The 13,376-nt window shown below is 40.8% G+C and overlaps 1 protein-coding gene across 1 annotated transcript in view; it reads left to right on the top strand.

The window, feature by feature from the left end:
• KATNAL1 (katanin catalytic subunit A1 like 1) overlaps positions 1-12,422 on the top strand; it is a 33,131-nt gene extending 20,709 nt beyond the window's left edge. The window contains 5 exon segments of the mRNA XM_066313137.1: positions 3,132-3,290; positions 4,137-4,275; positions 5,212-5,346; positions 7,657-7,783; positions 9,279-12,422. Coding sequence (XP_066169234.1) covers positions 3,132-3,290; positions 4,137-4,275; positions 5,212-5,346; positions 7,657-7,783; positions 9,279-9,477 — 759 coding nt within the window. The 3' untranslated portion in view covers positions 9,478-12,422.
• Positions 12,423-13,376: the final 954 nt, after the last annotated feature.

Raw genomic sequence — 13,376 nt, 5'->3', positions numbered from 1 at the left:
AAATGCCACTGGCCTTATCTCCAAGTGTTGTGGCAGTGGATAAAGGAGGAGCAGCTTGGTCCTTTAAAGATTACAATCTCCATCACTTTGCATGAGACTACCTTTTCCTACTGAGCAGTGTCACTTCTGAAAAACAGGTGGTTGTAGACATGGAAAAGATTCTAAGATTATTTCCTCTCTTCAGTCTGAAATGCAAATTGATTTCTGACAAGCCTATGAAGAGTCTTCATTGTTAGCCTTTTCCCTAGTGACTTGTGAAGCTGTAACTCTCATGAATTTATTTTTCACACAGAACAGCATGTATTTTCCCTACTGTTGACCTCTGACTGTGCTGTAAGGATGAGAAGTATTGAAGGGAAGGCTGTTTCTTGCAGTAATCAGTGTAGCAGCAGGCATTTGTTGAGCCTAGGAATTCAGGACAATAATTCAGGGAAAAAGGCAGCCGAAGCTGGTTTTGGATGTTCAGACTCCCCTGAGAACAATTCCCAAGGCAGCCCTCACAGTTTGTGCCTGTATTCAGAGGATTGTGCCTTGTCTGAAGGAGCCAGCTGTCTTTCCTGATTCAACACAGGTGCTGTGTAGTTGCAGCCATGGGTTTCTGAGCGTCCATGGGTTTGCTCTTTCTGTTTCTCTGAACTGTTTTGTGCCAAGAAAGCCTGGTTGCTCACTGTGCTTCCCACTGCTCTGCTTGTGATGATGTTACAACAACAAGAAATAACCCTGCAGTGATTTCATCAAAACACTTGCTCCCTGCAGTGCGTTTCAGCTTCTTATTGGAATACTTTGGATTAACAGAGCCTTAGAGGAAGAATAAAGAAGTCTTTGTGTTTGACAGGGGTTTTAAATAGTAAGTGGCAGCCTCCTAGTTTGCAGAAAAAGCAACTTGATCCTATGTGTTTCTGTTTGTAGCCATGCACGACTTGTTTTGCTGCCAACTCAAGTTCTCTTTTTATTTTTTTTTTTAAACTGATATTTCTATTGTCTCTATCCCCAGAGAGATTGATTTTCCCTTGGCTTTACACCTGGTGTGGCTGCTTTGCACCGTGTTATGCATGTATAATGCCACCAGTATCACGTGCAAGGTAACACTTCCTCTAATACTTAGGAGGAGGTGCAAAGTGACGGATGGGCTTCAGTTTTGGCAGTGCACAGCATGTGTACCTGGAGTCAGGATTTGACCTTCCAGAATAATGGAGAATTTAACCAATATCTTAAAATGCCATTACTTTCCTGTATCACCAGGTCCTGCACTAAACTCAGTTTATCAAACACATGCTTTGAATGTGATTTGAATTGAGGTGAAGCTTTTTTAAAAATATTAAATGAACACATTTGAAGCTCAGAGAGAACAGTAAGTCATCTCTGACCTGCATATTACAGGCTGAGTAATTTTCACCCAATCACTCCAGGGTTGTATTTGCAATATGTTGTAATAGCACTATAACTGTGCAGCATCTCAAATCAGAATGTCTGAATGTTCATGGGGAGGAAAGAGAGTCCATTTACTTTTTGCTTACTGCTCTGAATCTTAGGAAACCTTGAGCAGCCTGAGGAGTGACTTTGGACTGTTAGCTGTAGACATGGCATGTGAGCATTTCTGACTTAATTTACCGATGAATGTATGTTGAGCTTGCATTAGCTAAGTATTAAATGGCAATAAAGGTATTAAGAGTTAATGGAAAATGGAGTACAGAGAGGCTATTGCTTTTGAATGGTACATTTTTGAATAATTGCATTCCCGGTTGATTTGTTTTTATAGATCTCTTCCATGTCATTCTTCGTGCTTTTTGAAGTAAATTTTTGTGAGGAACAGATGAAATCTAATTTGCTATATGGCTTGCATTTAACAGTTATTTTATTGCTACGGCATTTTATGTAAATTATTAATTGCAAAGCACATTATGATGTGCAATTCTGACTCTAGCTAATTTGATTACCCTTGCAATACAGTACAATTTTAGGAAACTCTGGTTAGCATGTAATAAGATCTTGCAGTTGGGAGGGGAAAAAAACTAAGCTGCTTGACCACTACATTTTCACTGATTTACTTAAAATCACAGGGTCCTATACTAGTATTATGCAGAACATGGAACAGTGTTTTGTCCTTGTCCAGCACTGCTGCTTAAAGGGTTGGAAAGACTACCCATAAATGGCTGTATGTAACAGTATTATCAAGAGTGGTTAACCCATCTCAGTGATATGATCTTAACATGAGTTCTGAGAGCACCGTGTGTAAAGCCAAAAACCTGTTTGTGTAATGATGGGTAAATGTGCTGAGCTGCAGATATGTGCTTCTCTCTTTCAGAGACCAGAGATGGAAAGATAGTCTGATGATGTGGATACCAGCCTGGGACTTAACTATTGTTCTTAGTTTAAAGCTTTCTGAATAATCACTGAAGTTCAGATTAGGCTTTTATGGGACTAAGCAGTAGTCCACATGAGCCACAGTTGCTTATCTGTAAAATACGAATAGCAGTGCAGTCTAGTCATCCAACAGCATGATGAGGATGGTGTTTTGTCCCAGAATTGCTATGATGCAGTAGTGTGGTCATAGGAGCATTGAGATTGGGAGATTAATCAAAAACTACCTGATATATTCAGTGAATGCTCTCATGCAAGTGTAAATGTCAACCAGATTCATACACATTGTCAGGATATTTTGGGAAAATGTTTTTCTGTGGAAAATTTCTCTACTAAGAGAAGACAATTTACTGTGAAAGTATTTTGGTTTCTGTGAAATTTTCTTGTGAAGGGCTTTTGTTCTAAAAAATGAATTTATCATCTTCATCTGCCTGTGCAACCCCTTGTGAGCTGGGAAAGGCCTAAGTTGAAGTCTAGACTCTGTTTGATTCTGAGCAAGGCTATAAATCTCTTGTCCATTTCCTAGGTGTCAGGTGCGAGCAACAGTTACTGGCTTTTGAGTTTCTGACTCCAGTGAAATGCTAAGAAGAAATGGCAGAACACTTCCACAACTGTCCTCAAAAACAGGATACTTGTCTTGTGTTTTCCACTGATGAGGATGATGTTACTAATTTAAATCCAGATCTTGGCTCATATTGAGATGTTGTGTGGAGTATTAATGGCAAAGTTTTCTTCATTTGTTGTTCATTACTTTTGTTCTCACCTTCTAGGGTGTGCTGATGGTTGGTCCTCCTGGCACTGGCAAAACAATGCTAGCAAAAGCTGTTGCTACAGAATGTGGAACAACATTCTTCAACGTGTCTTCCTCTACGCTGACGTCTAAATACAGAGGCGAGTCTGAGAAGCTGGTCCGCCTCTTGTTTGAAATGGTATGTCCTCGATGATGTGATCTGAGGCTCATGAAGGTGAGAAAGGACAGCACTCTGGGTTCCCTGCCCTTCCAGTAGCATGTTGGAAGCATGGAGTTCACTGAACTGATACATCCTCAACCAATTAGAAAAACATAATTTCTGGGTTTCCACATATGGTATCTTATTGAGGATTAAGATGGAAAATTCATCACCCGTGCTTTGGATAGCATTTTCCAGAATAAATAGTGAGTTGTGACCTCAACAGTAACTCAGAATTGTTTGGTTATGGAGTAACAATCCCATATGAAGTAGATTAGAAATTGGAAGGGGTTTGGAACAGTTATTCTAGAAGCAATACATGTTTTAGTTCTGTTTTTGTTCTGAATGATAGTCACAAGCCTCTCAGTGAAGCTGTGGGTATAGTCCACCATGCAGGGTGTGTGAAGGACATGTCCATGTGGACTATACCTCTGGGACCCTTACTGCACTCCTGTAATATTTGCAGCTAAAACCTGAGTTTGTTGAGATTGCTGAGGTCCCTTATGCTTAACCCTCACCAGCCCAAAACCTGGATATGAAAACTGCCTATACTGTGTCAAGAAGACTATTATATCATGATAATTTTTCTTCTCCCCTTCTCAATGTCATTTTCTGGGGAAAGCCAACCAACACCGACTCAAGGAGTACAATTTAAAGTATATAAACCTCAGCATATGACAGTTTCTAAATCAAGGCCTTGTATTCCTTCTTTGTGACAGTCAGGGAAGAGATGTATGCAGTATGTCTGGCAGGGTTGGGCTGTGGTCTGATGAGGGCCTGTGCTTGCTGAGCAGCCTTAATAGTGATGTTTTCATTTGAATAAAGGCACGGTTTTATGCGCCAACAACAATCTTCATAGACGAGATCGATTCCATCTGCAGCCGCAGAGGCACGTCTGACGAACACGAGGCCAGCCGCAGAGTCAAGTCAGAGCTGCTTGTGCAAATGGATAACAAGGGCTTAGGTCTGGCTTTAGGGCTGGGATGCTGTTTCTTTGCAGGTGGGAACATAAGAAGATGAGCCATCTGGAAAACCTGCCTTTACGGATAAGAGAAAAACGAGGCAGAACGGAGTGTATTTTGGAGTGTTCAACAACAGATAACTGAAAAGGGTGTTCTGCTTTATTTTTTCTAAACTGGATATTTTTAGGGTGACTTGAAAGCTCATATTAAAGAGACGCAGACTCCAGAGAGAAGCAAATAATGGAGATTTGTGCAGTTTAATGCAGGTATTTAATTTGTATTCAGTTTAAACAAAATTCTGCCCTTGGCTAGAGTCTTCAACTGTGGAACCCCATTGTGAGATCTGCTTTTGCTGTATTCTATGATGGCAGCTAATATTACCCTTTTAAGTCAGACATAGTACATGTTTTGTGCAGGTGCACACAGCAAGCATGACCATCTGAGGAATATTGTATGGTGTAGAGGTTTGATAGCCACCTTTATATTGCAGCTATCATAAAGTGCTGTATAAACTACTATTTAAAATCTTCTCAAATTTGCAGGTTCATTGTGGTAAGCTCAGGATAGGAAAGCTTTTGATCTCTTTGCAGCTCTCACTTGGTAAGCTGAGTGACTCCTATTTCTTCTATGACCAGACTCGACAGAGATAGATAGCACTGTCAGTGGGACTAGTAGGGCTACAGTCACATATGGTTCTGTATTAGCACTGTCAAAGAAAGCCCTCCCCTGACTCAGCAAAGTAATGAACTGTCCCTCTTTCTGTGATAATGATGGTCTTGTGACACCTAGCTATGGGAAGTTTGGAAAGGGACACGGGACTATAGAGAGCTGTTGCTTAGCTTTGTCCAGGCTGTGTTTGTCTATGCAGTGTTTCTCAGCAAGCATCTCAATCAATGAGAGCTCTGGAGTAAAATTGCTCTGAACTGTTGTGCTTGTAGGGGTAGGTGGTGCTCTGGAAAACGATGACCCTTCCAAGATGGTTATGGTATTATCTGCTACAAATTTTCCCTGGGATATTGACGAAGCTCTCCGGCGGAGACTGGAGAAGAGGATTTATATACCTTTGCCCACAGGTATGTTTGATAAGACCATTTTCCTTTCCCCTCTTTACAAGATGAGTTTAGGATTACTGCAGGACCATTGTGTTTATGAGGAATCCTGATGGTTTTGATGAGCAGTGTAATTCAGGGGTTAATCATTTGTCTGGATTGCTTTACTTTTAAAGAGAGTGAGAAAAAGAGAAATACTGCTTGCTTGGGGCTGAAAAACAAAGAGCTGTGGCATTTCATTGCACGCCATTGATGGGTTCTTATATTTTGAAAGAGAGTTAGTTTTAATGAGCCTGGAATTATTTTAAATGTTTAACAGTCAGTCCTTGAGTGATCATCAAAGGCAGCCTTTGGACATGTTCACAAATATTGCAAATGCACTCCATGCCCTTGCAGACTAATGGAAAGAAGTGAATCCATGAATTTTCACTTACAGGCTTAGTTCATTGCAAATCACTGCTTGCTTGCCTTTATTACTGTGCTTCCAGTCACTCAGAATGCAGCAGGCTGATCGCTTTCCTGCCCTAAGACATCTCAGCTTGTATTGTCTTTCCTAGCTGTCATTCACCTGTCCTATTAATTTTGAGATTCCTATCACTTGAAGTTTGCATAGTTCCGTTTCTTCTTGGTACAGTGCATGCCTCATCTCCCTGCATGAGCACTCACACTAACAAGATGCATGTCCATGGTGACAGTGGTTATGATTGAGTTTAGCAGTTCTAAGGACACCTAATAGTTCTACGGCTTATCTTTGCAGCTTACAGGCAGTAACAGCTCCTAATAGGATGCCTGTCTTTATGACCAATTAGTTTAAAATCCTATCAGCTCTTCCTCTTGTTTCTAATTAAACCAAATTGTTTTTTAACACAGTGTATTACACCTGGACCACGTAGGAGATGTGATCTGGTTTTATTTCCAGTCTTAGTTTCTATTGTGTTTGTGCTACTCTGGGCAAGTCTGAGTGATGCATTTATAACTGTGCTGTGTGATTTGACACAAGTCAGGCATTTTAACTGAAAAAGTGGCATGGTAGCATATATACACCTGTATATTGTGGAAATTGATGCAAGCTATATTCTGTAGTGTTTAATTTTCAAAATGCTGCACAAACTTGCTTAGCCATACAGCAACAATTAGAAGAATGTTCTCTAGTGCAGGATACTCTCTGCAGGTATGCTGTGTGTACATTGTGCTCTCTAAATAATAAATCCCCATTCTATAGCTAGTGCCAGTTGTGTGTAATGGATAACTCTGTGCTTTTGAGTTCTGCAAAGCAACAAAACCAGCTCTAGACAAGCTTTCTATTTTCTTTTGTATTTCTCCTTCCCCAAAACCTAAAAAAAAAAAAAACTAATTAGGGACATCAATGAATAAAATATAATGTGTCTTATTGGACATTTCTTTAAGACTTTTAGCCTTTCCTACTGCTGCTCCTTCTGTTGTGGCTGTCCTTTTTTATAGGTTATAAAAATTGATCACTTGGGGAATAAAGATGCTGAGCTGGTGTATTTTTTCTGTGCAGTGAAAGCCAGGAAACCAGTCATCCTCTTCTTTCCCACCCTTGTGCAGAGTAACACAGAGGCCTAAGCTGTCAAATGTGAATTCCCTCTTACAAGCTTAGGCTGCTTAACATATGTACCCAAATGCACACATGCACATGCCCTCTGCAAGAGAAATGGTTAATTGACTGTGTAAGTGCTCATTTACACAGCTGGTTATCACTGTGTGCACACTGCATCTGGGTAGGAAAGTGGGATACCAGGACATTTGTATCGAAAATATATTAATATATGTTTATTGTATTAATGTCTGTTTTCTATCAGGCTTCAGCTGATTTCTTGGGTCCCAACTGAATAAACTGCTTCAACATATGTTTAAAGTTCAGTCTGTTGTTAAGGGGTTTGTGCTGTCTGAAGCTCTTTTAATAGAATCCTTACTGTAGTTCTAATGAAACTCTATGAATAATATGCAGTCAAACCCTTGAATAGGGAGTAGATCCAAAGGGATGTGAGAAGAAACAGAAATTTCTAGGATTGTGCTTTCGTGCCCTTGGGTAATATGTGACCAAATGCTTTATCACCTGAGACATAACAGGCATTTTTAATGACAGATCACTTTGACAAATACCTCTCAACCATGCTGTTTTAATATACTGCGTTTAACCAAGTGCTTTACTATATTTGATTGTACACTTCAATATGACTTGTTCTCTCTTTTTCTTATATTGAACTCTTTTGTTCATACTTTTCACTGAAAAATCTAAGTTATGTTTATATCTTTCTTTAGTGTAACTCTTGCCAGTCTTCAAACAAGTTGGTTTTTTTTTTGTTCTAGCAAAAGGCAGGGCAGAACTACTTAAGATTAATCTTCGAGAAGTAGAACTAGATCCTGATATCAGCCTTGAAGAAATTGCTGAGAAGATTGAAGGCTATTCTGGTGCTGACATCACTAATGTTTGCAGGTATCTCATTGCCCTTAATTTGCAAATAGAACTGCATGGAAAGTAATAATTTGAATTATATGATAAAAGGCACTACTACTATACTACTTCCCACTACTACTGAAGCCATGCTCACAGTGTCTGTGTTTGAGGCCCAGATCTATTTACTGTATTCATGTATTGCTGTCATGTGGAGTGGTCCAAAGACCATGGAATCTTCTGTGAGATGTGATTTTCTTGGATGTGAAGTGAAAAAAATTATCTGAGCAAGTCTCATGACACAATCAATTGGCTTCATTTACTGTAGTTATCTGCATATGTTAATGTAGTACAAAGTAGGTTTTTTAAAAAAAATCCCATTAGTTTAAAGGCATGAATTTTAATCCAAAAAATTCCTTTCACAGAATACTTCTTTGGGACTTCTATATGCTGGATATTTGGACAGCCCCAAGTACAGCAAAATCTTGGTGTCTACCTGAGTCTTCTAGGTGCAAGGGGGATATAGATTATAAAATTAGTGCTTAATTTATTTCCATCCCGTTCCCACAATTTGTTTCATTATTGGCAAATCAGTCTTTTTTGGTGAAGGATAGGTATTTGAAGAACCTTATCTGACAGAAGTCTATGTCTCTTAAGAATCCTGTCAAGAGAAACTGATTCTGTAAGAGCATGGCTTGGGAATCTTTTTTCTTCTCCCCCTGCTGCCTTTCTGAAAATGTGAAATCACTCCATGGATTTGACAACTCACTCGGTGTCACGTAGTATTGAAATTACCTGTTCTCCCTAAGGCTTGTGTTATCCCTTGCTGGGAAAAACCTGGGGAAAGGGAAAATGTAATTTCAGACTGCCTGTGGGCCACTGTGAGAAAATGAGCAGTGTTCTTCAAGCTGATGGGCCTGGCTGGCAGGATCTGAGCTGGGAGGAGTCACAGGGCAGGCAGAGCATGAGGAGCCACAGGCATCAATGGCCTCAGCACTGCAGGGCCACATGATGCTGTGTCTGATGCCTCCTGCTCTGCCTTTCTCACATCGAGGTGCTATGGACAAGCAGGCACCTGCAGCCCAGCTTGGGCTGCACTCTTAACCCTTGCTGTCTGTCCTTCGGAGCTGTGCTGCAGGGAGAAGGTTAAAGTCTAAAAGGAATGTGGTGTAAAAATCCACACTATAAAAAAATTTTAAAAGTCTTTGAGTTTGTCTCCTACCCTGCTTTTTTCTGCTCTAAAGTTGTAAAATTTCATCTCCATGAATCATTGTAAAAGGTTTTCAGTTTTATAGTTTTAATTATCTCTGCACATTTACCATATGCTTAAATGGGTTTTGGTGCCAATGCATTCTTTATGTTGAATTAATGTAGTGATCTGGGAACATGGAAGCTACGAAAGATGTGAACTGCATCTTCTGTGGTAAATAAATGCTCTCTTAAGTGTTCCTGCCAGTGGTTTCTAGCAAGAGTACACAATCAAAATTCAGCACATTCTGCTAGAAATTAGCTCCCATGCATTGTCCTGTATTTCCAGGGATGCATCTTTAATGGCAATGAGAAGACGTATTAATGGCTTAACTCCAGAAGAGATTCGTGCACTTTCTAAAGAAGAGCTTCAGATGCCGGTCACCAAGGGGGACTTTGAGCTGGCTCTGAAGAAAATCTCCAAATCTGTTTCTGCTGCAGACCTGGAGAAATATGAAAAATGGATGGCGGAGTTTGGATCTGCTTAATGTCAGTGACAGCTTTCCTTTGCTGGAGTTTTATGGTTTTTGTTGTTCTCACTTTCAAAATGAGTTAGAAATCTTTTTAAAGGTTTAATAAAGATCTGTCTCTGCCCTCATCCCACCCCTTTCTGGTGACAGGATCTTTTAAGCTATTTGCCTTTAGAGGGAATGAACACAATAATGAGCTGATATTGTAAAAGATATTTTATCTCTGAAGTAGAAAAATAAGACAAACAGGAAGGGAAAAATCATACTTCTGAGGGTAGTCTTTTTATTTTTCAAATGAAGAGCAGTGTTACTTGACTTCCTCCTAGTCATTTTTTATGGCTGGAGTTAATATATCAGCTGGGGGATGTGACTCCAGAGGAACAGACAAGGGCTTGCTGTACCCCTTGCTCTTAAGTGCTGCTTCTGCCTCCCTTGAATGTGGCATCCAAGTTATTATTCTTTCTCTTTGTGCTTGGATATTCAGAGCAAAGCCTGTGGATTAATTGGCATTACACAGAGGGAATGACACATGGGCCTGAATCTCCTCTCATGTACACCCATTTGGAACTGATGTCACTTCAGACTGTTACCAGTGTTACCTACAATGACTTCTGATGGAAATGAGAGGGAAAGAAAAAGACATTGTTCTCAGGATTGTTCTCAGTCCGGTTTATGCTTGTTCTTTGAACATAGTTTGAACCTGTTTGACCAGTAGTCACTTTGACTTAGGTTATAACTTGCACTTTTATGCTTATATATCATCTTGTGCTTTGTCTGTGCTATCTAAATGTAATAATTATTACTATTATTATTATTTTAGTACTAAGAGTTTAATACAGTAAAAACAGTAACAAGGCTGTATTTAAAACAAAAGACTGTCCTTAAAACAAGTGGCTGTGAACTTCCACTTCTCATTGGATATGAACTTTCTCCTAGCATTACTACGCAATGGGACTTGTACCTGTTTATATTATAGAACTGTTCATGCTTAATTCTTTTTGGCAAAGATTTCTTTAAAATGTTAAATATTACTGGTTTAGTAATATTTAAAATAATCCGTATTACCTCATTTATGTTTTTAACTGTTTCTTCCCTTCCTTCATACAAGTGCAGTGATGAGAAGGGTTCTAAAGTCTAACATGAGAAGTCCTCTCTAGAGTATACCTGTCACACTGACTATATGAGCTCTTCACAGACTCAGCCTGTGAGACTGGCACATGAAAGTTTCCTGTGGTAGGAATGTGAAGGAGTGGTCAAACAACCAGAAAAATGTGCAAGCTCTCGAGTTTTTGGTGATGTTGTGAGCTAAGCCTTAAGTATCTTGGTGGATGTGAATTGCCCTGCAGCTTGGTAGGTATTCAACCCTTCAGCTCTCTGCTGAGACTCCTAGTGGCACAGACAGATGTGATGAACTGGAGTAAGAAATGCACAGCACCTCTTCTTGAATGGGAATATATCCTTATTTGCTCCTTTTTGTCAGTCCTTGGGAGTTCCCAATAATGTCAGTAATTCAGCACACTGGTCTCTTGGGCCATGACATGTTAACCACTAAGGCAAAACCCTTAAATCGCATACTTAGTTTGCTCAGTGAAGTGGTAAAATCACCATCCCTGGAAGTGTTTAAAAAATGTGTAGATGTGGCACTTGGGGACATGGTTTTGTATTGAACATGTCAGTGCTGGGTTAATGGCCAGATTTGATGATCTGAGAGGTCTTTTCCAACCTTAATGATTCTATAATTCCTCCTGGGGAATCACTGGACCTTTACAGAGTGAAAGCTCTGAAAATATTGCTATGGACTGTCATTTCTCCCTTATGAAGCTGTAGGCTGCTACAGCTGTTTGTTTGTTTGTTGTTTGTTTGACTGCTACACAAATCTTTCAGGGCCAGTGCCAGATTAGCACTAAGGGGTCTCTCACTAAAGAGGCCTTTGCTGCCCAAGGAGCTTAATCTACACAACCAAGATGTAGAAGGGAATTGGCATGAATGGCAGTAACAGCCCTACTCAACTGCCCAAGAGCAGTGCTGGGATTCCAGCAGCTGCTGCTTAGTAAGGCCTAAGTACCAGTTTGCTCAGTTTCACATTGCGAGAAGCAGTGACCTTCCTGCTGATGAAAGCACAGCACTTGGTGAAAATGTCAGTCCTTAGCTCTTTGATGAACCTTCTACCTTAAGGCATTAAGCTTCCCTCTTGGCTGTTAAGCAAAATTCACTGTACTGGGCATTCCCTTTAATAAGAATTATTCAGGTGCTGCAGTCCTTTTCTCTAAAGGTCATGGTTTCTACCCCAGAAATGTTTTTACTGTACGTGTCCATTCATCCTTTAGAACAGAAAAGTGAAGTTTTCAGGCGTAGATGTTTGTGATGTTGTGCCCAGCATTACTGCTGTGACTTGGGCCCTGCTCGATCAGGCACCCCAGAAGACTGAGACCATCCCTTCCCTGCTGCAGCCTTTCAGGAAGGGGAGTTGCCCTTGCATGCTGACCCTTTCATCTCTACCAAGTCATGCTGGCACACCCACCTAGGTGGGCTTGGAGAGTGGGGTATTAACTCCAGGGGAGCCAGCACTGGATGCAGCAAGGAGCAACCCAGGAAGGAAGGGCGGCAGCTCAAGGCCCAAAGGATGAGCTTACAGCTCAAAGTAAGACCAGCTTACATCCCACTGGTGGAAACTCTTGTGTAAGGATACTGGATTCCTTGGAGAGCAATGGACAAACATGTCCCAGCCTGCTGTGACACTGTTAAATCTGTGCCTGTTTGTGTATGGAGATCATCCACACCTGGGGGTCCCACACACAATAGGTGGTGCTTCAGTAGTTGTACCTGGATTACATAAAAAACATGTTTTAGAGCTGTATTTATGTGTTTTCTAAACATCTGTGAAGGCCCTCTTGGGTGGCACTGTTAATTTTTGTACAATATGCATCTGGTTGTATGAAGTAATAAATGTGTGCTAGAGTCTGTCCATCTCATTCGAGTGGGGCTGTGAGTGCTTTGCTGCTAACTGCTTCCAAAGGCTGCCTTACCATGTGGATCTCTTCAGTATGTCAGGGTGCTCTTTCACCAAAGTCCTGGATGGAGAGCAGTTAAAGCAGAGTCTGGGGTTTTTGGATAAAGCTGTCAGCAATGCTTTCTCTCTAAATTGGCCTTTTGTTGCCACAAGCTATAAAATGGAGAATACTCCAATACCCAGCATGGAAGGGAGGGTAGGGGAGAGAGGCCCCAGCAGATGTTCAGTGTTAGCACCTGATTCAGACCTCACAGAGCTAGGCAGCCTTTTTTATTACTTGCCCCTGGGCTGGAAGTATAATCAGGCTCCAGAGAAGCTGTATCATCAGCTGCTTGCTAACCAGGAGACTTTCAAGAGCAAAACTTCTATTAGGAAGGAGCTTTCAAACTTGGAAAGAGACCCCATGTCTCCTGGGACTGAGTCGATTATTTGAATTTTCTCACTAACTTCCTTATGAAAGAATGGAGTTTCCAGTGTTTCATAATGCTTCAAACATGAAAGAGCAAGCAAGGGAAATGCTGATCAGGGGATTTCAGGAGAGGTCAAATCTTTGCATAGAAAGTTCAGCTCACCTCAGTTTAAAAGAGACTGAAATAGCAAAGGTGCACTGACTTGTTCTGATCATGGGAAAGATGAAAGGCCTTGTGTGCTGTAAAGAAGTCCTCCATCAAATGAGCAAAGACTTCATGGTACAATCCAGGCATGAAGAGGTGAAAGCAGATGAAGAAATAGTGATTTTTTTTTTAATCTGTTATTGGACTAAGCCACCCTCAATCAGATTGTGAATTGAGTGTTTTTTCAGAGCTGTAGTGACAGATAAGTACGTACATGATGAATATGCAGGTGACACTGTGCTGCCGGGGAGCAGGCAGGGAGCCAGGCAGTTTAGAGCTGCACACTGCTGCAC

This window comes from Sylvia atricapilla, chromosome 2, assembly GCF_009819655.1.
Source record: "Sylvia atricapilla isolate bSylAtr1 chromosome 2, bSylAtr1.pri, whole genome shotgun sequence".
NCBI lineage: Eukaryota > Metazoa > Chordata > Aves > Passeriformes > Sylviidae > Sylvia > Sylvia atricapilla.
This window is presented reverse-complemented; position numbering and strand designations above follow the sequence as displayed.